Source organism: Bos javanicus, chromosome 2 (genome assembly GCF_032452875.1).
Source record: "Bos javanicus breed banteng chromosome 2, ARS-OSU_banteng_1.0, whole genome shotgun sequence".
Lineage (NCBI taxonomy): Eukaryota > Metazoa > Chordata > Mammalia > Artiodactyla > Bovidae > Bos > Bos javanicus.
Window position 1 is genome coordinate 98,196,562 of NC_083869.1, and position 26,368 is coordinate 98,222,929.

Below are 26,368 nucleotides of genomic sequence, written 5' to 3' on the forward strand. Positions count from 1 at the left end.
TTCCAGACTGACCAAAATTATTTATTGGTTTATTATTTTAAGGATGTTCTTTGACCCATGGTATACAATAAAGAGCAGGGCTTGGATCTGAGATTGTCAGTATTTCACCATTCTTGTCTGGATCAGCAGACACTTAGTTTGTGTGGTATGAGTATAATTCAGAGAGAAACATAAAATGTATAAAAATTCAGGGAGTCCTTCAGTTTAGAATAGCACAAATTGTTTTGTTTTTCTAAATGGTGGTAAACAGATTTGGACAGTTAGTCATGGGTGTTCTTAAAATAAGGTTCAGCCAGTCTTCATAAACAATGCTTGATCTATAAAGGAAAAGGGAAAAAGAGTTAGATGTTGATTGCATCTTTTCAGAAAGAAAATGGGGAAGGAAATAATGTAAAGTGAAAAAAAAAAAAGCACAAAATGAGCCATCAGTCCCAAGGGATGGCATTTCCTTGCTGCACAAACCTGGTTTCCAAGTGTTGTACTTTGGACTGTGATAATATGCTTTTCTAGAGCAGTAATTATTAAAAACTACTTTAATACAATTTAGAGTTATTCAAAGAACCTAGGATAATGCTTTTATTATTCTTATGTTCCAATTAAATCAAATAATTACTCTCTGGTTTCTTGACTCTCCACTGCATAATTATAGTACAGATAAAGATACGGTCTATTTGTTGTTTAGCTTCTAAGTTATTTCTGACTCCTTTGTGACTTCATGGGACTATAACCTGCCTGGCTCCTGTGTCCATGGGGTTTTCCAGGTAAGAATTCTGGAGCATGTTGCCATTTCATTTTCTACAGAATCTTCCTGACTCAGGGATTGAACCCATGTCTCCTGCATTGGCAGATGGGTTCTTTACTGCTGAGCCACCAGGGAAGCCTTGATATGGTCTATAAATGGAGGGAAAAACCTCAAAAGTTTTTGCTTGTACACTTATACAAAAATAATCTATTTTTAAATAACCCATCTCAAGGAGTTATAATAATATAACTCATTAATATTGATATAATATTAATTATATTAATGTGTTCTGGTTAATATGAATAATTATTTATTCCAACTATTAATAACTAATATGAATAACTCTTTACATTAAATACAATGTTGAGAAAGCCTTATATATTAAAGAGGGAACAGATAGATACCTTGAGAGCTCCATTTAGTTAGACATGATGTGCTTGACAAAAGCTGTAGGGATAATACAGTTTAGAGTTAGAAAAGAGTCAAATTTAATAAAAGAACAGTATGTTAAGTTAACTTAATTCTAATTATTCTTATAATTCTTGTAACTCTAGAGTTTATTTATTTAAATTCTGTATAGCCCACTATTCTTAATACTAGATTTATGGCTTTCCCCCGATTTTGTAAATTTAGCTTTTTAAGTGTTACATTTGCATGGTTAAATGTTTTTCTTGAAAGTATCAAAGAGTTTAAAATAAAAAATGTTCTTCACCACTGTCTCCTAGCTATCTAGTTCCTTTTTATAGCTAAGTTGGTGGAGTTGTTATGCTTGCTTAGCAAGCATACAGGAGTGGGTAAGCCTTTCCTTTCTTCAGGGGGTCTTCACAACCCAGGGATTGAACCCAGGTCTCCCACATTACAGGCAGATTCTTTATCATCTAAACCACAAGGGAAGCCCCCCCAAATACAAATATATGTTATATATTTTTTTACACAAATGGTGGCAGTTTTACAAACCCTTTTGCTCTTATTTTTCTCACTGCATAATGTACTGCCTTAGAAATATTACCATAACCATAAATAAGGGTGTCCTTGTTCTTTTTTAGAGCTGTGGGGAATGTCATTGTGTAGATGTACCAAAATCTATTTGATGCATTCTATATTGTTGGACATTGTTCTTTGTTGTCGTTGTTTAGTTGCTAATTGTGTCTGACTCTTTGTGACCCTATGGACAGTTGCCTGCCAGGCTCCTCTGTTCATGGAATTCTCCAGGCAAGAAAACTGGAATGGGTTGCTATTTCCTTCTCCAGGTGACCTTCCCACTTATGGCAGTAACTGAATGTAAAATGTTGTTTATAGAAAAAAGTAAAGTTTAACCAAGATTGTCAGTGTAGATATGCTTAGCTGAGTATTTTCTTTTTCTCCTATCCTTTCCTGTCCTCTTCTCTTCTCTCTTTTTCATTTCTTTTCCCTCCCTTCTTCTCCCCTCTGTGTTTCTTTCCTTACTTTATCCAAGTTGTTAGACTTTATAAGTCCATATTGACATCAAAGCTATCAACATAGTTTATTGAGATGTGGTGAGATTAGTCTTTTTGGGAGGGTGGATAAGTTTTTCAGTTTTATTGCAACATTTCAAATTTACAAGTTATATCATGCAGTTTTATCTTGTATCTTTATTTTGGGTGGTGCATTGCTTTTCAGACCCTCTGGGTGAAGCTTCAGTAAAAAGGTGGCAGGAAATAGATAATTGGATACTATAAGATAAATTTCATTTGAACAAGAACACTAGATAAGGAGAACTAAATTTTAGCACCAGCCTTGCTATTAATTATGTGACCTTCACTAAGTAGCTAAACATCTTCAGCACTCAGATTCCTCATTTTCATCACTGCTTGCTGTAAAGGATTTTGTGATATCTCCAACTGTAATATTGAAGAATTAATATTAAATCTAATATTAAAATTTATTCTGACACAAATGCTGTCTCACAGAGGTGTTGTGAAGATCTAGTAAGATGGGTAATTCATGTTGATATATGGCAGAAACCAATACAATCTTGTAAAGCAATTTTCCTCCAATTAAAAATTTTAAAAAAATTTTTAAAAGATCTAATAAAAAAGTAAAAACACATTTTAATCTGTATAACGGTGCACAAAAATGTTAAAACCCACTGAAATAAAGTTTATGTATATAGTCAGATCCTTACAAGATATCTTTTTAGGGTTATTGTGTAATTGGTTGATAATAAATAATGTGTGTGTTCAACAAGAGAGTAGAGAAAAATAAGTTGTTTTAAACTCAAAAGGCATCCGGCATCAACCCAGTCAGTTCAGAATTGCTGTAACCACCAGAGCACATGAAATTATACCTTCATAGTTGATGCAGCCATTGGAGTCTTCCTGACCTGCCATCAGCGCTTCCACTTCTTCTTCTTTCATCTTTTCACCTGATAAAACAAAATTCTTTGTTCAAGAAGAAAGCCAGAGAATATTCTCAAAATTCCACCATGAGTGATAAGATCTGGACTCCTGGAGACCTCTTGTAGGATAGACACCAAGACTTTCCTGTTCCTTTGGCAGGAAGTTTGCCAATAAATTGTTTTTGAATAAATGAATTAAATGCACATTATACCTGATCATCCACACTCCATCCTGTAAGAACTGCCATGCCATATGTTACTTATTCATAACCAATAATTCAAGTTATTAAGACCATTTCCCCCAAATAAACTCACTGACATTGAGGCTAATTGAAATGGTCATTAACTTTTGACTATTCCTTTTCATTTTCCCTTTGTAGTCTTTCCCTCTACTTATTTTGGTTATAACATGATTCCCCTGAGTCATGCTCCTTCCTACATACTCTGTCCTGTTAAGTCCACTGAAATGAATTTTTCTTACCTAGTGTGGCTAGAACATGACGAAGCTCAGCACCCATGACGGTGCCATTCCCTTCCTTGTCGAAGACACGCAGACCCTCAACAAAGTCTTCATAAGTGCCCTGGTCCTTGTTGTTGGAAATAGCTTGCAACATGGGCAGAAATTGTTCAAACTCAATTTTCTTGGCATTCATCTCTGAAAGAAATCGCAATTTGGAGAGTTATCAGCTATCATAAAATGCTACCACTGAGTTACAAATTAAGCTTGAATGTTCATTCTGGATCATCATAAAGATCTTCATACAGCTTAAATTTCAGTTGGTAAATGGCTGCTGACAGAAAGTTTGTAACAGAGAATAGTAGGACCTCCGGACTCCTAGTGCTTGAGCTTTTATCCTTAATTCACCATTTACAAATACGTGATCATGGGCAAGTTTCTTAACCTCTTTGTGCCTCAACTTTTTAATCTTTCTTTTTAAAAAAAAATTTTTTTTTTTTACTTTACAATATTGTATTGGTTTTGCCATACATCAACATGCATCCACCATGGGTGTACACGTGTTCCCCATTCTGAACCCCCCTCCCACCTCCCTCCCCATACCATCCCTCTGGGTCATCCCAGTGCACCAGCCCCAAGCTTCCTGTATCCTGCATCAAACCTGGACTGGCGATTCATTTCTTATATGATATTATACATGCCATTCTCCCAAATCATCACCCCTTCCCTCTCCCACAGAGTCCAAAAGACTGTTCTATACATCTGTGTCTCTTTTGCTGTCTCGCATACAGGGTTATTGTTACCATCTTTCTAAATTCCATATATATGCATTAGTATACTGTATTGGTGTTTTTCTTTCTGGCTTACTTCACTCTGTATAATAGGCTCCAGTTTCATCCACCTCATTAGAACTGATTCAAATGTATTCTTTTTAATGGCTGAGTAATACTCCATTGTGTATATGTACCACTGCTTTCTTATCCATTCATCTGCTGAGGGACATCTAGGTTGCTTCCATGTCCTGGCAATTATAAACAGTGCTGTGATGAACACTGGGGTACACGTGTCTCTTTCCCTTCTGGTTTCCTCAGTATGTATGCCCAGCAGTGGGCTTGCTGGGTCATAAGGCAGTTCTATTTCCAGTTTTTTAAGGAATCTCCACACTGTTCTCCATAGTGGCTGTACTAGTTTGCATTCCCACCAACAGTGTAAGAGGGTTCCCTTTTCTCCACATCCTCTCCAGCATTTATTGCTTGTAGACTTTTGGATCACAGCCGTTCTGACTGGCGTGAAATGGTACCTCATTGTGGTTTTGATTTGCATTTCTCTGATAATGAGTGATGTTGAGCATCTTTGCATGTGTTTGTTAGCCATCTGTATGTCTTCTTTGGAGAAATGTCTATTTAGTTCTTTGGCCCATTTTTTGATTGGGTCCTTATTTTTCTGGAATTGAGCTGCACGAGTTGCTTGTTTATTTTTGAGATTAGTTGTTTGTCAGTTGCTTCCTTTGCTATTATTTTCTCCCATTCTGAAGGCTGTCTTTTCACCTTGCTTATAGTTTCCTTTGTTGTGCAGAAGCTTATAATTTTAATTAGATCCCATTTGTTTATTTTTGCTTTTATTTCCGATATTCTGGAAGGTGGGTCATAGAGGATCTGGCTGTGATGTCTGTTGGAGAGTGTTTTGCCTATGTTCTCCTCTAAGATTTTTATAGTTTCTGGTCTTATGTTTAGATCTTTAATCCATTTTGAGTTTATTTTTGTGTATGGTGTTTAGTTTCATTCTTTTACAAGTGGTTGACCAGTTTTCCCAGCACCACTTGTTAAAGAGATTGTCTTTTCCCCTCTGTATATTCTTGCCTCCTTTGTCAAAGATAAGGTGTCCATAGGTGCGTGGGTTTATCTCTGGGCTTTCTATTTTGTTCCATTGATCTATATTTCTGTCTTTAATCTTTCAAAAGAGGTACTTTGTAGTGTTTTGTGAACATTAAATGAGGTAATAATGCATTCTATTACCATACCTGGGACAAACTGAATGCTTGATCAGTGTTAGCTACTATTTTATTAGTATTGTCAGTGAATAAATACTATGAATACTAGGGAAGCAATATAGAAATATACTGATAACAAACCTATTGGCATATAAATATAGCAAAACCTAGCTGAACTTTAATATGTATTCCACCATTGTTTGAGCTTTCACAGAGCTTTCAATTTCTTTAAATTTTAATTAAAAAAAAAAAAGAAGCCTATGAGAAGAATGTGCATGTTAAATACTTTGTGATCTCCTGACTTTGTGGTTTTAGAAGTCTGGAGATGATAAGAATTTCTTTAGTAACCTTCTGACAAGGCAAATGGTATTCATAGCAAAAGTATAAAACAGACTAATCAGATGTACACAAATAGATAAAGTTATGTACCCATAAATCAAAATTCCATTTACCAGTCTTTCCTCATAGTGTAGAAATCTAGTACATTGAGTAATATTGAGAAAATTAAATTTGAATGCTAAATAAATGAACATTTATCTAATAATTCCATTAAAGACAGAAGTTTGATAAGTTAGAAAATGGCATTTAAGAATGAATTTGGCTAACTGAGCTCTCATTTTATCTGATACTCTCAGCTACTTTTTGAATAAGTTATGTGGACATTTTTGTCCAAAGGAACTATAATCTGAGGAAAATTCCGGCAGACTGATTTAGAGGTAGTTTTTTTTTTTCTTAATCAAATATTTTTCTTTTGTAACAAAGGAACATAGTCTTTTCTAGAAAAAAGAGATCGCCTTCCCAGTGTTATTTTCCATACGGTAAAGATAAACTGAGATATCTACTTGAAAAAAACTTCAGTTTTGTCTCTTCTGTTTTGTTCAGAGTGGTATTTTCCAACAGACTATTATACTTTGCCATGAACCATGGGATTAGAAAACATTTCCTTGTTGTTGACTAATGACTAGATTACCCTACCCAGCAATCACCTCTGCAGTTTTTCCACTTACATATTTCACTAGCTTTTGCCTTAGGATTTTCCTTGGGCAACCAAATGCAGGTTTTGGCTTAATACTTTTAATTCTTTCTGGAATTTTTATTAAGGTATCAGCTATCTATTCTTAATTAAGATAGCCAAGTTTCTTTTAAGATGGTCACAGAAGCAGGGTATATTTAGATAGCATGATGATGATGATATTAGCATTAGGTATTGTTTCCTTTCATTAACATGAAATTATGCTTATAAATTCTCAAAGGAAGGTTAGTTTATCTCATGGAGGAAAAAACTGAGACTAGATAGCCAAGAAACACAGTTACCATCAGGAGTAAATTAAATCCTATCCTATGGAACTTGTTTCTCAATAACCCTCTCTTTCTTATACATACACACACTCCCACACATGCACACACACTCCCAGCTTCTTGGAAAAACATGTGGTTACCTTCATTGCTGGGGTTTCCCAGCACCTTCTTGACCTCTGCATTGGTGGGATTTGTGCCCAGAGCCCGAAGGACATCACCAACCTGGCTTAAGGTGATCTTGCATTCACCTGTTCTGTCGAACAGGAGAAACGCCTCCTTGAATTCTGCAAGAAGCAAGAAACATATGGTTGCTTTTTTTCTGCCTCAAACTTACAAAGGAACCCAAACTTCGTCAAGGATCCAGTTCAAACTCTCCTCTATTTTATAACTTTTGCCAGTCTCTTAAGTTGCTGTCTTTGAATTTCCCTTTTCTGAGTTCAACGTCAACCCTCTTTTGACATTTCTTTTTGGGACTGTTTTAAAGTTGCTGCTGCTAAGTCACTTCAGTCGTGTCTGACTCTGCGCAACCCCATTGACGGCAGCCCAACAGGCTCCCCCGTCCCTGGGATTCTCCAGGCAAGAACACTGGAGTGGGTTGCCATTTCCTTCCCCAATGCATGAAAGCGAAAAATGAAAGTGAAGTCGCTCAGTGGTGTCTGACTCTTCACCACCCCATGGACTGCAGCCTACCAGGCTCCTCCGTCCATGGGATTTTCCAGGCAAGAGTACTGGAGTGGGTTGCCAGTGCCTTCTCCGTATTTTAAAGCAGCATTTCTAATTTCAAGTCATATGTTCAGTTCAGTTGCTCAGTCATGTCCGACTCTTTGCGACCCCATGAATTGCAGCACGCGACGCCTCCCTGTCTTCCGGAGTTCACCCAGACTCACATCCATCGAGTCAGTGATGCCATCCAGCCATCTCATCCTCTGTCGTCCTCTTTTCCTCCTGCCCCCAATCCCTCCCAGCATCAGAGTCTTTTCCTATGAGTCAACTCTTCGCATGAGGTGGCCAAAGTACTGGAGTTTCAGCTTTAGCATCATTCCTTCCAAAGAACACCCAGGACTGATATCCTTTAGAATGGACTGGTTGGATCTCCTTGCAGTCCAATTATTAGATATGGAAATTGAGAATCCTCACCATATTTGTTCATATCTCCTTCATCTGCCTTAGAAACAGGACTGGGTTAAGAAATTCTGATGCCTGGAGAAATCTTAAGAATTCCTCATAAAATCCCTCATATAATTAACAAAGTTAATAAAATTTCAAGAAAACAAACATTAATTTGGGGTTGTGTCACATGAGGTTAACTCAAACTTCTCAAGTTATATAGAAAAACTTCTCTTGAGGTACAAACTTCCTAGACTCTCTTCTTAACTAATTTTCTTCAGGAGTAACTTCATTTTTCAGGAAAATTTTAGAAAGATGACACAAATCTCTAAGTTCTCTGGTGTCCTTTAACCACTTTAATGGGACTTTAATAGGCTCCTAGTGTAACAGAGTCAGAAGGAACCATATTTATTTGAATCTATTGCTATAGTGAGAGAAGGCAATGGCACCCCACTCCAGTACTCCTGCCTGGAAAATCCCATGGGCGGAGAAGCCCGGTAGGCTGCAGTCCATGGGGTTGCTGAGGGTCGGACACGACTGAGCGACTTCACTTTCACTTTTCACTTTCATGCATTGGAGAAGGAAATGGCAACCCACTCCAGTGTTCTTACCTGGAGAATCCCAGGGACGGGGAAGCCTGGTGGGCTGCCGTCTATGGGGTCACACAGAGTCGGACACGACTGAAGTGACTTAGCAGCAGCAGCAGCATTGCTATAGTGATTGCTTTAAACTTTGTATTTTTCAGATATGACATATGATAACATGTTGCTATATTAGTTTTATTATACAGATACATATTTTAATTTAAATTTTTGTGGAGATAATTGTAGATTCACATGCAATTTTATGAAATACAAAGAGATCTCTTAAATATTCTGTCTGGGGGAAATACTATTTCCCCCAATAGTAGCATTTTTCAAAATTATAGTATATGATATATATACACTATATGTATATATGTATGTGATCATAACCAGAATATTCACATAACCAGAATATTCACATTGATAGAGTTCACCTATTTTACTCAGATTTCCCTAGTTTTACTTGTATTCATGGGTGTATGTAAGTACACATTTTAAAAGTGTTGTCTGTTTTTATAATAGGCACGCTGTTGGTTGTGTGCATGTGTGCTCAGTCACTTCAGCCTTGTTCAACTCTTTGTGACCCTATGGACTGGAACCCACCAGGCTCCTCTGTCTGAGGGATTCTCTAAGCAAGAATACTGGAGTGGGTTGCCTTGCCCTCCTCCAGGGAATCTTCCCCACACAGGGATTGAACCCACGTCCCTTATGTCTCCCGCACTAGCAGGCGAGTTTTTTTTTTTTTTTTTTTTTTTACCACTAGTGCCGCCTGGGAAGCCCCATTCTATGGCTTATTTGCCCTAAATTTGGTCACTTTCCATTGATAGAATTGGTTTTGCCTTTCAGAATTACATTAACCCCAAATTAAGAAGTGTACCCCACAAAGACAGAAAAGGTACTACTAAGGATTTAGGAGCAAATAAAGACATTTTAACTGAAACTACAAAGCTAAATTAAATAACTTTTTATGGTAAACCTAAAAGTATTGGTGGTGATCTGTTGGAGTTTAATACCAACACTCAAAAACTCATTTGTGAATGAGCTGGTAGAAGTGAAAGCATTCTTTTTAGGCCTTTAGTGGCCTCAGATCAAGAGATACTATCTAGGTAGATGACTCAGAAAAATATCTTAACTATCCCTTCATCCTCTAATCCAAGACTACTAGACATTAAATTCACAATCAACTATAGATCATGTTACCACTCTTTGCTGAAATGTCCCCCTCAAATTCTATTCAAATTGACATCACAGATAATTTGCCTTACATAAAAGACATGCTGTAGGTCCCGTGGGGTCATTAGTCAAATATAATTTTTCATCTTTCTAAGGGAATTATGAAACTGAACTGCTCTTATTACTGGCTCCAGGCTTTTAAGCAGATTGCTCAGAGGGTTCCCTATTACCCTGGTCAGATGCTGATATAGAAATAGGGTTTTATGGGCTGTAATGGAATCTCTTTGACATTAACTCTTTTGTTGATTTAAAGGCCAAGAACAGAAAGATATTGCTCTTCTTACTCCAGATTTTTAAAGCTTAGTTATTCCCTGAAGAGTCTAAAACATGGGTTAGCCAATGACTGTCTACAGGCTGGCCACCTCTTTTTGTAAATAAAGTTTGATTGGAATATAGACATGCCCATTCATTTATGTATTGTCTATGGCTGTTTTCATACCTCAGGGACAGAACTGAGTTGTCTCCACAGACTGTAGTGCCAACAAAGGCTTAGATATTTACTATTTAGCCCTCTAGGAAAAATTTGCCAGCCGCTAGTCTAGAACAACACTGTTCTAGGATTTTTTGTGATGATTGAAATGTTCTGTATCCAGGCTTCCCAAAAGGGTAGTAGCAACCAGCTGCCCATGACTTTCGAGCATTAAAATATGACTAGTGCAAAGCAGAAAGTAGACTTTTAAATGCATTTATTTTTACTTAACTACTGGTTAAATTTTAAAAGCCACATGCGGCTAGTGGCAACTTTTCTGTATGGCACAGGACTTAACACCTTTAGAATGCTATAATTTTCTGGTGTTCTTGTCTTTACTCTGAACTTGTGATACATTCAAATAGAGCAGCTGTGAGAAAAGCTAATCATTGAAGAAGGAAACAAACAAAGTATGCCTTTATTTATTTCTTAAAATATAAGATTTCCTTTTAATTTAAAAGTCTCTCAAAGGGTTTTTAAGGCTTCTGTTTCTTGGTTCTACCATAGTTTGGCAGTTATAATGACACTGTAAGTTAGATATTTGCGAGGACTGGGATACAGTACCAGATATTGTAGAAGCATCATTAGTTAAAATAGATTAAAAATCAATCAAGCAAACCACAGCAGAATTGCCAACTGTTTTCAAAACTAGTCCTTTTAGTACAATGTCAAATGACCTTGAGCTGAGTCATCAAATCATCTAATTTGTCTACATGAAGGCATTGACCATGAAGTAGATATAAATGAGTCTGTACTATAGCAAATATCCTTTTATTTTCTTTCCTTTTTTGAAATATTTTAACTGATGTCCAAATGTGAGGTATTCTTGACACTCAAGAAAAAGCTGAAAAATTTTGACTCCTTTAGGTATGCTGCTGCTAAGTCACTTCAGTTAGTGTCCGACTCTGTGTGACCCCATAGATGGCAGCCCACCAGGCTCCCCCATCCCTGGGATCCTCCAGGCAAGAACACTGGAGTGGGTTGCCATTTCCTTCTCCAATGCATGAAAGTGAAAAGTGAAAGTGAAGTCACTTAGTCGTGTCCGACTCTTTGAGACCCCATGGACTGCAGCCCACCAGGCTCTTCTATCCATGAGATTTTCCAGGCAAGAGTATTGGAGTGGGGTGCCATTGCCTTCTCCGTCCTTTAGGTACAGAATGGAGTATAATTATAATTATATTCTTATGAGTATCTTCACAATTATTTTTATATTATATATCATAAATATATAATATACACATACTTATTTTTATGACCAATACTTGTACAATATTACATAACTAAAATTTTATTATTTTATTCCATTCTTTCTATAGATGTATTTTTGTCTCTATTTAAGTATGTGACTCTTTTCCATTAAACATTTTGTCCTACACTTTCCAGTAAAAAAACAAGATTCATAGGCCATGGGATCTCTTAGATCTAAAGACCTGAAGAAGAAACAATGAAAGTGTTAGTGAAACTATTCAGATTCTTTTGAATCTCTAGAGCTTAAAGTCTTGTAATTAGAAATTGTTTCTATGAAATAAATTCCTAATTAATTCAGCTAGTTTTGATTTTGATGCTATCATTAATTTTTTGGATCTTTGAGTCAGTCTCAACATCCCTCTGGGAGTCTGTCCTGCATCTCTAAAGATGGACTAGAAAATGTCTAAGTTTCCTTCCAGTTTTTTTTTTTTTTAAATAAATCATTTCCCCCTCTATCTCTGAATGTACTTTTTCCCCTAAATCCACGTCACCCTCTATTTCTCTCAACTTACTGTGGTGCCTATTGAGATCATGTGTATTTGGTAACTGGGCAGTATTAGAATCAATTTTATTTTCTAAAGTGAACAATTTAGACCTGCCAAATTTCTGTTTAGGTATTTGATTAACAAATCAGCCATCCAAGATCCGCATCCTTTTTGGGGGTATATGTGTAGTATTACGGAGAAGGCAATGGCACCCCAGTCCAGTACTCTGCCTGGAAAACCCCATGGATGGAGGAGCCTGGAAGACTGCAGTCCATGGGGTTGCTGTGGGTCGGACATGACTGAGCGAATTCACTTTCACTTTTCGCTTTCATGCACTGGGGAAGGAAATGGCAACCCACTCCAGTGTTCTTGCCTGGAGAATCCCAGGGATGGGGGAGCCTGGTGGGCTGCTGTCTATGGGGTCGCACAGAGTCAGACATGACTGAAGTGACTTAGCAGCAGCAGTATAGTATTACCTACTGTATCAAATTAGTTCTATTTAGAAATCAGTGAATGCAAGAAATTATTTTGTAGTGTTTAGCTTTTGTTTGCTTAAACCTTTGATTACTGATTATAGATGAAGGGTTCATGCTGAGAGAATTTATATTTAGAGGGATTGAGAGCATTTATATTTAGAGTGACAGCACTAGCGGGGATAATTAGAAAGAGCTAATCTCATCTCAAGGGAGTTGGTTTTCTCACATGCCATCTTTATGAGTGTGCACATATTAACAACTATATCGTTTAAACTTACCATCCTGCTGTTGCTTAGAGAACTCGATCTGTTAGAAAGAAATTAACCACAAAGAATATTTTAACCAAACAAAAATGTCCTGATTTTTTAAATGTATCCAAGCTCATTCCCTGAGTAATCGTCAAAGTAAGCTCAAAAAGTATGCCTACTTTTCAGAGTTCAGGCATAGCTTGGATACTCACAGTTTGAGCCACACAGTAACATGCCTTGGAGATGAGTATTATTTCAGAAACTGAGCAGTGCTCTGCCTACCTCTGAAGCAGAGAAGCTCAATTCACTTACCAGCAATCTGCTCAGCACTGAAGGACTGCAATGGCGAGAGAGAGGAAGAAAGAAAGAAACAACTAGAACTCTTTCAAATGCATTGACAGAAGGGAGTGCTCTCTGCTCTGAGGTTTTTAGGAAGCCATGTAGGTGTCAGAGAATAAGAAGTTTGCCTTAGGATACTTTTGAATCTAGGAAAAATAAAAAGCTATTGCAAAACATAGTTAGGGAATATTTCTCTGTATCTTAACCCATGAGTCAATAATTTAACAAATGTTAAATCAAATTCTTCCTGGAACAATATCATAATCTATGGTATATTTAAGATATGTCTAATATAGATACACTGTATTAAGAACTACAGACACATTGCATTAAAAAGATCACTTTAAGTCGTTCTTCTATTTAACCAGTATGTTTTACCCAATGCATTTATTTAATTTTATTTATCAGCATCATTGGATTGTTTTCTTAAGGTGCAATATTTTGCTATAATTGCAGGTTTTCCCCCCCTAAATTTAGATGTAATAAACCTTATGAGATATAGAAAGTTGGTGAAGCATAAAGTACTTCTTTTGCAAGTAAGATGTATTTCTGTAGTTGGCATAGTAGCTTGAATTAATCTTGTCTATCCTCAACACACCTGGATAAAAACCAAAAGTAGATTCTACAGACTCACACTGAGTATGTTCTGTCCTCAATTTCATTCCTATCTACTCTCACATCTGCCTATAAATTACAAATAGTTTTCTCGTAGGACCCACCATGATGGAGCTGCTGGGCTGCAGACAGTGGCGAAGCTGTAGAGTGAGTTGAGGGCCGCTCCAGTCCCTGAGTGGGTCCTCCCTTGCTGAGGCTGCCTTTTATTTCTGGAGAAGCTGTGACCTCACAGCTAGCATCAGGTTCCAGAGAGAAGTAGCCACTCCTCTTGGAGGGTTTTTTAACTTTCTTAGGGCAAAGGGAAGGAGAGATCTGTACCCTGAGGTCTATTTTTAGGAAATCAGAACCTAAGAGTGGATGGCCATGATGAGACCAATGCCTATCAGCACTTTTATGGTCTTTACCCCTGAGATAGTCTCTTGGAGTGTCTTCCTTGAAGAAGATTCTTATTTGTTCAGTGGCAGAGGGGCTTAGAATTTCTTGAAAGACTCCGCCTGACCTCTTCCCTTAGTGAATTATGGACTTTGCAAACTTTAAGTCAGCAGTCTGGGTATAAATGGAACTTACTGGATGGGACTGGTTTGGGGTTTCAAATGGCAACTGCTATAGAAGGAAGAGCCTCTGGAGCTCTGTCCCCTGTGGTAAAGTTCAGAGGACTTGAAAGGGACACACATATTCTATGTGCTTCTTAAGGTCCTACCAAGTGAAAATCTGGTCAGTTTGTGAAACCTCCAACTAAAGACCATTCTTTTGCACATTGTACTCTCAGAAGTATAGAATTCATTTAAACCAGGGATGGTTTTAATCTCCATTTTTAGTATTCTTCCTTAGTATTCTTACCTTAGGGGTAGGTATTAGATTCCTTCCTTGATCTCTTTAGGAGAAGTAAATGGCAAACCACTCCAGTATTCTTGCCTGGAAAATTCCATGCACAGAGGAGCCTGGCAGGCCATAGTCCATGGGGTCGCAAAGAGTTGGACTCAACTAAATGACTGAGCGTACACTGTTCCCTTTATGGTGGCTGACTAGTCATATTTTTTGAATTTATGAAATTCTTCTAAGAGGGAAAGCTGATGGGCCATTTTGTATTCTTTTTCCTCTCATTCTATACATATTCTTTTAAATTTTATAAACGTTGCTTACTTTCTTACTAGAACATACTGTTTCCCTTTCTGTCATGTCAAACACTTTGTGACTCAGTCACCAGACTGAGAACCAAAATAATCCAAAATAAAGACTGTGAAATGCAAAGTTGTAATTTCAAATTTTAAAGGTGTCCATGGGATTGGTATTAAATTTTCATGGCAGCTTACATGAAAATAGGTAATTTCCTATTTCCTACACTTCCTAGAATGATATTGGGAAAAGATCAGTCTAAATGCCCACTAAAACTCAGACATGTTTGTTAGTTTTCTATATACTTAAAAGCAGCTCAAAGGCATAACAAATGTTAGCGATAAATTCCAATTTAAGTACTATTTTAGCAACTATTTTTAAGAAAATGATCACGAAAAGCATAGTCACCCTCTGCTAGACAGATGTATACTTTGCAACTTTCTCCAAGCCATTTGGAAAGAAATCAACATTTAAATGTATGTCTTTTTTTTTTTTTTTTTGTCCAAAGTCTACAAGTAGTGAAGAAAATCTGATAGAATCTGAGTCCCAAAATGAGGATTGAAAGTATAACTTTAACAGTATTAGAAGCCATATACACATATTTTCATGAATAGATTGACATTTTGAAAGTTGTTGGGAAATAGAAGTTAATAAAAAAATTTAAGTCCTTTGAATCATTAGGGGAAAATGAAAGAAAGGGACCAAGGTGGAAATTTGTCACCTTCGATGACTATAATTTGGAGTCTCATGACTTTTGATGCACAAATTAAAGCCATTACAGCATACCATCTTTCTTTGTTTTAGTTTTAGGTATTGTGTCATTAAATTTGAATTGCCCTATGATCAGCATTGAGAACTATCATATTCTTTATTAAATCATCAAAGTTACCCTATATAATACTCATCATGCTGCTGCTGCTGCTAAGTCGCTTCAGTCGTGTCCAACTCTGTGCGACCCCAGAGACTGCAGCCCACCCATCCCTGGGGTTCTCCAGGCAAGAACACTGGAGTGGGTTGCCATTGCCTTCTTCAATGCATGAAGTGAAAAGTGAAAGTGAAGTTGCTCAGTCGTGTCCGACTCTTAGCGACCCCATGGACTGCAGCCTACCAGGCTCCTCCGTCTATGGGATTTTCCAGGCAGGAGTACTGGAGTGAGGTGCCATTACCCTACATAATGCTCATTTTCTTTTTTTCAGATAGAAAAATGAGTCCTTGAATACATATAAAATACAATGTGTGTAAAATCTGTTGTGTAAACTGGAAAGTCATTTTAATAGCTGTATTTATGTTATAAACAAGTTATTCATAGAAACTTGCATACTATGTAAAAGTTTATTATTTATTAAAATACAATGGAGGCAGTTATCACACTACTTCACTCTAGTTTTTAATCCATATATTTATCACATAGAGAATGAGAGTTTGATTTTTTTTAATGCTTATTGAGGAAAGAAAACATTTTAAAAGTTATTGATAATGCTAGAGAAGGCTATAGTCTAGTCTAGTCTAGAGAATAAACTATAGTTTAAAAGTCAAAAGACCTAGACACTGGCCTCATAGAATAAATGGAAGATGATATTTATTCTCTGGTACACTTTTACACTTTGACAAATGGTAAAAACTTTCACTTGTATCTCTTCCTGGGTGTTATAATAATGAAATAATCAACCCTTTGTACAAAGGCATGATATGAATACAAAATGTCAGTTGATTTTGGACTCCATTTGCTGTGGTATCATTTTATTTTGAAAGTTAGATTTAAGTCTCTTCTATTTGGAATGTTCTCCTGTCATCTCTGTTTCTTGGAAATTAATTATCCTTCAAAACCCTTGAAAGAACCTTTTCTATTTGTCTAACTCCTTTCTCCCACTTCAGTATGTTTAACCTTCTGATTTTAAACTTCTGGGAAGCACAGGCTGCTACTGGAGATCAGTTCCCTTGGTCCATGATGTGAACCTGAGTGTGAGCTGACCTCTCCCTCCTGGAGAGCTGCCTCTGCCTTATTCTTAGATCGTGTCCCCCATGATCCTATACAATACCTTGTCTACGTTAGATACTCAACAGAATTTTCGTTAAATTAAAATCTTTAGAACAGGGATTTCCCAGGTGGCGCTAGTGGTAAAGAATCTGCCTGCCAATGCAGGAGACCTAGGTTCGATTCCTGGGTCAGGAAGATACCCTGGAGAAGGAAACAGCATCCCACTCCAGTATTCTTGCCTGGAGAATCCCATAGACAGAGGAGACTGGCAGGCTACAGTCCATGGGGTCACAAAGAGTCAGACACGACTGAAGCGACTTAGCACATAGCACAGCACAGAACAGGTGTACTGTGAGTTCCTCCTTCAAACATGTTTCCTCCTCTATATTATCTTCCTGGAGGGGAGAGACCTTGTCAGTTCCTTTAAAGAACTTATATTCTAGAGGAAGGGGCACTGGTGCACTCATTCTCCTTTGGTACTGCATCTCCAGCACCTAGAACTGCCAGGCACATAGTTAGTAGGCATGCTTATTTAAAATTATTGATATTATGTGCATGCGTGCACGCTAAATCACTTCAATTGTGTTTGACTCTGCGACTCTATGGACTGTAAACTGGCCAGGCTCCTCTGTCCATGGATTCTCCAGGCAAGAATATTGGAGTGGGTTGCCATGCCCTTCTCCAGGGGATCTTCCTGACCCACGGAATGAACCCGCATCTCCTGCGTATCCTGCACTGCAGGCAGATTCTTTCCTGCTGAGCCAAAGGAAAGCCCTTATTGATGTATATGCCTTTATCTTTCCATAACATTTCTTTAGATTTTATATAAATGTTATGATCAGGACTTCTAATTGACCATCTCCTATTTTTTTAAAGCGTTTTTTTTTTTTTTCATTTTAGTCTACATACTAAAATGACTTGGTAAAAGTAACTACATTCCACATTTTTATGATTCATGTAGTAAACAGTATTGGATTTAGATATGTAGTAGACAAGATACTGGTCCTAAAAAAGATTTTTATTGCAATGTTTTCAGATTGTTTCTCACTTTGAGAAATATTTTTCTAATAGTAATCATGAGGTTTGGTTAACTGATTAAAGACAAGACAAAGCTGCTGGTATATAGAAAGAGTTGATTTATAGGAAAAATATTAATATGCATTTACTCAAACAGGCTGTCAGACTGATGTATGTTAATCTTTAGTATAATATGAAGAGCTGTAATTAAAGATGATCTGGGAGATATGTGATGTTGAGTGCTGAGGGCTAATGCCCTAAGAAGGAAGATAGACTGTAGTTTTTAAAGAGCTTAATCATCACTGCTAGATACAAAGGAGAATGACTGGTGAGGTTAAGTAAAGTCCTTACTCTAACTGCTTTTCAATCTAGAAAACATTGTTGCATGTTCGTTGATTTAATGCCTGGCAGGGAGAACAAAGACCTGGATGTAAGCAAACCCTAACAAAAACTTAATTATTTTTACTCCAACTTTAGAGTTATGAGGAATTATTGTAAAAGGCAGGCAGAAGTACCATTTTGGAACTCTGAGAGTTTCGTGCTTCAGAACAGTTCACTTAATTTATTTTATTGCACTTTTTATTTCAACAAAGGATATATTTAGCCTGGTGACTCTCATATGGTGTAAAAAGGAGAAATTAAGAGCAATGAGAATACAGTACCAGCCTGAGTTGTCTAATGTAAGAAAGAAGAGATGACTATATTGGATAAATTGATCCAAACAGAAGAAGAAATGAGTAATTCTGTGCTTAGAATGCCTAAACTAGTCACCTGAATTCACTCACATTAGATCAAAGGCTGGATTATTAAAACAATACATTTTAGACCTACAGGAATTAACAGAGAAGTTTAAATGAATTTTAATAAAAATTTTAAAATGTGACCTAAGTCTGTACTTCTTTGGATTTCTCATCAGCTTTCCCATTGTTAATAGTTGAGAAACAAATCTAAGATTTCTTGAGTTGCTTCTGTTCTACTTTGTGCATTTGTGTGTAATTTAATTAAAAATCCAAATTGTGTTTATCTTCTTTCCTTCCTCTTTTTATTTTTAAAATAAGGGCATTAGAATAAAAGTCTTTGTGTATGTATTTTAAGGAATTATAAGTATCTTCTTTTTCCTACTTTTCTGGAGTAGAACTTCCTTTTGTAACAACAAGGATATGTGAATATTGATATTATTATTTTGGTGATTTCAGGTCTTTCGATAGGGAAGAAAAAGTCCTAGATGGGGCTTGAGGTATTCAAAATTTTGTTCTGGTGCTTCTGTAATGAATCATGTCTTTTGATTAAATAACTTCTCTTATCTAGGTTATCAGTTCAGTTCAGTTACTCAGTGGTGTCCGCTCTTTGCTACCCCATGGACTGCGGCATGCCAGGCTTCCCTGTCCATCATTAACTCCTGCAGCCTACTCAAACTCTTGTCTATCGTGTTTCATCCTCTGTCATCCCCTTCTCCCGCCTTCAATCTTTCCTAGCATCAGGGTCTTTTCCAGAGTCAATTCTTCGCATCAGGTGGCCAAAGTATTGGGGATTCAGCTTCAACATCAGTCCTTCCAATAAATATTCAGAACTGATTTCCTTTAGGATTGACTGGTTGGATCTCCTTGCAGTCCAAGGGACTCTCGAGAGTCTTCTCCAACACCACAGTTCAAAAGCATCAATTCTTCTGTGCTCAGCTTTCTTTATAGTCCAACTCTCACATCCATACGTGACTACTGGAAAAACCATAGCTTTGACTAGAAGGACCTTTGTTGGTAAAGTAATGTCTCTGAGTTATAGCTTCCTCAAATAAGAGATATTATTCTTTATGGTTTCTAGGATTGCTTGTGGTTCTATAATGTTTTGAGTTTTTAATCCTTTTCTCAGTAGTATCTACAGCAAGTCGCTTTTTTTCCATGGAAAAAAGTTGCCTAAAAATTTGATATATTACTTTGAAACAGTTTAGATAAAGAGGAGTTGAGCAAAACAAAATTTTGTAACACTGTTCTAATGAGTGTTTTATATCTTACTTATATCAGAAGGTGGCATATCATTGGGTACCTAACTAGGTACAAAGAACCTCACTTGCCACAGTTAAAGGAAGAAAGTCAAGTTGAATAAGATGTAGTTTTATCTTAAGGAAAAAATTTTCTGCTCTGGCTTCAGTCCACTATTATTGATTTATGATCAAGATGACAAGAGTTTATTATTTATATCATTGACATTTTCACCAGCATAATTGAAGCCATTACTACTTGTATAGTGCAATTTTTGTCTTCCAGATTCTGATTTGGGAGGAGAAAGAAACTGTAGAACTTGATATAGGAACAAATTATAGAAGATCTCCTTTTCATACAAAAAGTATTCTAGTATGAAGAGAAGAAGAAAAAAATGTGGTATCAGCAGACTAAATATAATCCTTGCCACAATTTCCATGAGTCAGATGGTGTTTAATGCTGGGTAATTATGGAAAGGCTTCTGAAGACAACTTGCCAGGGGGTTCATTCGCAGCACTAAAATGTCGAGAGGCTAAATTTGGCTCTGTCACTTTGTGGTCTCCTTGTCTTACAAAAATTTCATTATCTTTATTAAAAGTGCTATTCACTAATTATTGGTAAACATTCCTATTCCCTTCCAAACCGCCTTTACTTTGCAAAGACATTATCTAGTTAAATATTATTTAAAATATAATTTTAGACAAAGTTACAGAATGCCCTTTCATATTTTCTCACTCCACTCCACCTGTTCTCTTCTTTTACAGGGTAGACATTTCAAAGTGGAAACTTGATACTAATACTTAGTGATAGTCTCAAATAATTTTTGATTTACTTCTGAAGTTATAATCATGCCACAAATGGATGAATATTGCAACTGGTTGACATTCTAGTTGTATTAAAAGGCCAGGGTAAAATAAGACAGATTCTTAAAATTATATGAAGAAAAATTAGTAACAACTTACATCTTCACATATTCCTTCTAATTAGAAATTGACTATATGTCTCCTTTCCCTCTTTCTTTTCCTCAGACTAGTTACGATTTAATCATTATACATGTGGCATTATGTTTCTTTATATCACCCAAAAGAATATTTGGTTGAGATTTGCAGTTATTTGTAAACAAAATATAAACCCATACTATTCTTATACTATTACAGGTCAGTTTTGATATAAGGGCATGTTTAATTAAACAAAAGCAAAATTACTTTAAAATTCAATAAGTTTCACTACTTTTAACAACATTTAAATATATTTTGGTATAATTTTTTCCAGCTTTATTGAAATACGATTGACATATAATATTGTATAAGTTTAACATGTACAACATGATTTAACACGTGATGATTTTGATGATTACCACAATAAGTTTAGTTGGTTAATATAACCATCATATTACTTAGTTATCTTTTTTGTGGTGAAAACCACATAATTTGCTCTTTTAGCAATTTTCAAGTATACTACATGGTACTGTTAACTATAGTCATTATATTGTATTTTAGATCCTTAGAACTCAGTAATCTTTTAACTGCACATTTGTACCCTCTGATAATGTTCACTCTTTTCTCCCATCCCCACCCCACCCTGGCAATTACCAGTCTGCTCTCATAACAGCATTTTTGATATCCATGTTCCATTTACAACTTTTTACAGGAAGCTGGACCAAAGTGACTAGGGTGTCTTTCTGGGATCCTAATATCTCACCTTCCACCTGTAAATGAGAACACCCAACCTGTCAGCAACAGGTGCTAAGATAAGGGAAAGCTGAGGAAAATAGAACAGTAATGAATTGCCAAGATGAAAGGTCTCGATGAACTAGCTCTGATGGGTGCCTGTAACCCTCTCCCCCGGTTGTAGAGGGCTGTGCAGGGCAACATGAGAGTCACTCTTACATTGATCACTCTTACCCTCATCCTTAAGAGCAAAAAGTCTTCTTTTCACATTCTTAGAAATAGCAACTTACCCTTTATAACAGAAGGTAGTTTAGGAAATGGTTAATACAGTTGACTCTGGATTTACCCTGGTAGGTGATATCCTAGATCTATCACACACTTGTTATTTGAACATGGGCTTGACATTGAACCTCATTTAGGCTTGATTTCTTGCAAAATGTAGCTAAAAACAACCTGAGTGTAATGTTTTTACTATTAAATATTATAATTAGACACAGAATAAATTCATAACAAATATTGATTATTAAAATAGCTTTATAATATTCAAACCTTTTTATAAGCTCATTTATTTTTCCAACAATTCTTCTAAGTGGGACTGGGTTTGTATTAGCTTTGTTAGTGAAAGTCGCTCAGTCATGTCCAACTCTTTGCAACCCCATGGACTATACATTCGCATGGACTATACAGTTCATGGAATTCTCCAGACCAGAATATTGGAGTGGGTAACCTTTCCCTTCTCCAGGGGATCTTCCCAACCCAGGGATTTAACCCAGGGCTCCCGCATTGCAGGTCGATTCTTCACCAGCTGAGCCACAAGGGAAGTCCTATCTTTGTTAGGGATGAGAAAAAATAACTTATAGATTAACACCAGCAATCCTATACCTGGACTAGAACAAGTCAGATGTTGCAATGAATACATAATATTTGCCTCCACTGAATACTCATCAGTAAAGAGATACATTTATTGGGAATGCTATATTTCCACCTTATCCATTAAATTGCAAGTTTAAGGCTTCCCAACACATGGTCAATTGTTGCTGTGAAACTTGTTATTGACGAGTTTCTGTCAATGCATTCTGTACCTTTACAACTTTTTTAAAATGTTTCCCGCAGTATATTGTCAGGGCTCACCTGACTGAGTGATGACTACAGCAAGAATTAAAATTTAAGCAGCACAATGATAGACATATTCAAAATCTCATCACTTCAGAGCAATCCCAACGTACCAGCTAAGGCATGCATCATGCAAAAAATTTGCTTAAAGTGAAGATCTTTTAAAATCTAGGCAAATGATCATCTCATTGCTTATCTACTTCTGTTATTTCATTTGGTTGTCATTTTGGGCAACAGGTGTTAAATCTTGTTTGTATTTGCAGCTAAACTCATGATGGGTTTTACTTCCTACATTTGCAGTTCTCTCAGGCAGTGTTCTAAAGTATCACTTTCTGAAAGCAAAGAGTGCTTAGAACCACCCAGGACAATAGCTTTAGTGCTCAGATATCAGCATAGCTGATGTTTGAAAAGGATACTCATAGAAAATCCATGGGGCAAGGGCATATCAGGTAAGCCATCCCTCAGAAAATGTCAAAGGTTTAATGTCAGAACAACCAAAGAAATGTCCTAAACAAATAACTAATAAAGCTGGAAATCAGGTTGGAAAACCCATTTAAGAAATTGATAAAACCAATTCATATTGTTCATAGTTTATGGAGAGTCAAATATATGGCTAGTAACATAACTGAGATAGTATTGAGGGATTAAAAATTATGATTGCTATGATTATACTACACAAAGATAGTTCCACTTAAACTTCAGCCCTACTCAAAGTATAAAGAACAGCTAGATTTCTAATCTTATATGATTTATGAAAGACAGTGTAAAATCCAATTAAGTTTTTTTTCCTTTATCGAGTTTTCAGAAAGTTAATGAACGCTTATAATAGCTCTATTAATTTCTTTAAAGTCCATTTTCTCTGCTTGAAAAAAGTTTATAACTTATATGAGGTAATATATCTAGAAATATCATGGAGTGATTAAAAACACCATAATATGAAATGTTTTAATGCACATCTTAATTAGCCTTCTTACCTATTGGGATGAAATTAGATTTTATAAATTTCTCAAGTTGCATCACATTCTTTGGCTATGTTATCATATGTATAAATATGTTCTGATTTCATATTGTTGAATACATATCATTAAAGCCATTTAAATTCTTTTACAAAAATATATTTCAATTCTGTTTTTTTCTTTTTCTCTTTCTATTAAGAATGAGCTCTCTGAATGAAAGATAATGTTTCTTCTAGATTCATTTAACGTCCCTTTTTGGTTTGTGTTCCTTATTAAAATCCATCACCTCTTTCATTCTACAATGAAATAGTGAAGATGGAGTATATCCTATCCTTACAGAGACTCTCTCGGAGAAATTACTTTTTTTGTGTGTGTGTGTGCTAGCTCACAGTAGCATTATTTCAAGATACAGATGAAAGGATACACCAGTTTTCAAGATACAGAAAACCATCACTTCTCTGCTACAAAGAAGCAATCAGTTTAATTTTTGGATTTGAAAAATGATTCCATATTTGTCTTTTCTTGGAGACTTTTACCTGCCAAACTAAAATTTTATTTACTTACTTATTCTTACACAGTTCCTTGGGGAAGAAAATTAATGCCTGTTTTCATTAGTGGGATACTTCATTTTCTTCTTAAGAAGGCACATTTTTTCCTTTCCAAATGCTTGTAGTCCCAGATACAAAAGGGTGATATTGTCTTATAAATCATGATAAATATAAAGAGGAATTGCTTTGACAGTGATTCATATCTTTAGTGTTAATATAAAATGGAGAGTCAAAGAATAGAGGCAGTTGAAATTATTGTAGTGTCTGTAATCTTGCTTATTGTACAATGTAGTCAGTGTGCATGTATAAGATACATTAACCAGTATTGCTAGAGATAAAAAATTTGATTTTCTCCTAATGAACTGTATGCATACAGTCCTCAAGATAGAAAAACATTTATTGGAAGACATAACATTCATTTCTTCTCCTAAGTGGATATTCATTAAGAATAGTTCCTAACCAATATTAGATTCTATGATGAACTTTTTTCAAATATGACTTCAGTGACTTACAAACTCAGAATAAAATATCTATGATGATCTACTTCTACTTTGAGATATAAAATTTCATATTTAACTGGACTACTATAAAAATTTTAAATATATTTACTTAATGTTATCACATACATCTAAGGGTAATCTAATTCAATATTTTTGTCAAAATATTTTAAGTATCTACAATTATACTAAAATAGTTAATGAATTATTTATTTATAGGTTAGCTTGATTGTTGCAAGTAAACAACATATTAAATACTAACAAGGATTAAGTTAGCAAAATTCAGATTTATTAAGCATAGAACTGTTGGCTTCAGTGAAATGATCACCTCCTAGGCACTTTCAGCTACTAGTTTTCCATATAAGGCAGGGTTCCCTTGATGAAGATTTTCAAACTGTCATTTGGACCAATCAGAGCCCAGGGAATGAAGAGACAGTGCACATTTGATAGGTCATATCACTGAGAAGTAACAGGCACATCCATAGCATCATTTTTCCAAAAGCAGATAACCTTTCAGCAGTCGAGACCTTTGATCACAGCAAAATGTTGACACAAAAATCAATCACATTCTCCTTAGTTCAAGATCAGTATGCAAGGAAGAGCTCAAAGACATAAGCTCAAAGCCATATAACTAACAAGTTTTACAATATTGGTGGTGGGAGGGTTAGTTTCATTTAGAAGCAACTCACATTCTGAATTAAATGCTGTATATAAATAAGCAAGATGACAGTTATAGTCACTGAAACACTTGAGTGCATAGTTGTCTGCACTGAGATCTCATTTAGTGTTGTATCAAATTTTATTAAGCAAAGCTGAAGGGGGAATTAACTTGAGTTGCGAAAATCTCTTTTTCAGATGAAATAAAGCAGCTGTCAAATACATCTAGGACAACTGGGTCATCAGCTGTTTTTAAATTTTTGGAAACAAGTAGGGACTATAACTCTCTTTTTAATGTAGCTTTAAGGAAGAGTTCCAGTTTCCAGAGATTTTATTTAAAAAAAAGAAATCATTGGTTTCAATGTTTGTAAAACATAGACTTTGACAATTGAGGGAAAAAAAGAAACAGAAAACAAAGACTACAGCAAATACAGGTTTCAAGTATAATATACTCGTAATAATTTTACTGAAATTATATGCTGCAGTTTTGTTTTAAATTTTTTAAAATCAGGATTCTCCTCTATCCAGATCTATCTGTTTGCTTAGTAATTCCATTCCTCTCAATGAAAAACATGCCCCCTCTGCAAGTCCCTAGTGTTCCCACCGTTAAGAGATGTTTCAGTGACCAAACAATTCACCCTTTTTGTTACCTTGATGGCAGAGAGGTCAATCTTTTCTTCTTTGGGTGGGGCAGGTGCAGGTGCTGGGGCAGGGGCCGGGGCCGGGGCGGGGGCAGCGGCAGCAGCAGGTTTCTTTACGTCCTTCTTTGGTGCCATTTTGTTTAAAAGGATGGGTTAAAAAAAAATGAGAGAGAAGGAGCACCTCCAAAAGAACCTGTCAAAGTGATTCTTGGAAGAGGAGTGGTGGCTCGGTTGATCCACAGCCCAGTGTCTTGCAGGTGGACCCAGAGTGTTAAACGGTATAAGGGCATGCATATATATTTCACTTAGTGCCTAACAGAATCTTGACACTTGGGGCTGGATTGGACAGTTCCCTAGTCCAGGGGGATGGCATTCCGGCTCAGACTATAAATGGAATCAAAAGGGTTAGGGCTTCATCAATTTTTTTAACTCCTCTTGCTTTCCACCCCACCCCCCTGCCCCCGCCACCTTCATATATAAAGGAGAAAGAAGTATGACAAAGCCAGCCAGCTTTAGATCCTTTGATGACAGTAAAGTAGATTGACTGA

The 26,368-nt window shown here is 36.3% G+C and overlaps 1 protein-coding gene across 3 annotated transcripts; it reads right to left on the bottom strand.

Annotated features, from left to right (window-relative positions):
- On the bottom strand, nt 1–26,266 carry MYL1 (myosin light chain 1). Of its 3 annotated transcripts, none has more exons than XM_061383801.1 (7): nt 25,830–26,266; nt 12,728–12,755; nt 6,988–7,131; nt 3,583–3,756; nt 3,051–3,128; nt 1,147–1,189; nt 1–317 (listed from the first exon to the last, which is right to left on the bottom strand). In XM_061383801.1, the coding sequence occupies exons 1-6, from the start codon at nt 25,953–25,955 to the stop codon at nt 1,161–1,163; spliced, it is 579 nt and encodes a 192-aa protein (XP_061239785.1). In that variant the 5' UTR covers nt 25,956–26,266; the 3' UTR covers nt 1–317; nt 1,147–1,160. The 3 variants fall into 3 exon arrangements, with proteins under 3 accessions (XP_061239785.1, XP_061239787.1, XP_061239786.1); XM_061383803.1 differs by lacking the exons at nt 12,728–12,755; nt 25,830–26,266 and adding exons at nt 13,010–13,034; nt 13,756–13,838; XM_061383802.1 differs by lacking the exon at nt 25,830–26,266 and adding an exon at nt 13,756–13,823.
- Nucleotides 26,267–26,368: the final 102 nt, after the last annotated feature.

Coding starts and splice junctions, on each gene's coding strand:
- MYL1 (XM_061383801.1), bottom strand. CDS start 25,955: ATGGCACCAAAGAAGGACGTAAAGAAACCTGCTGCTGCCGCTGCCCCC. Junction 3,129..3,582: donor TCATGTTCTAGCCACACTAG/GTAAGAAAAATT, acceptor TTGTTTTATCAG/GTGAAAAGATGAAAGAAGAA. Junction 1,190..3,050: donor TGGCTGCATCAACTATGAAG/GTATAATTTCAT, acceptor TTATCCCTACAG/CTTTTGTCAAGCACATCATG.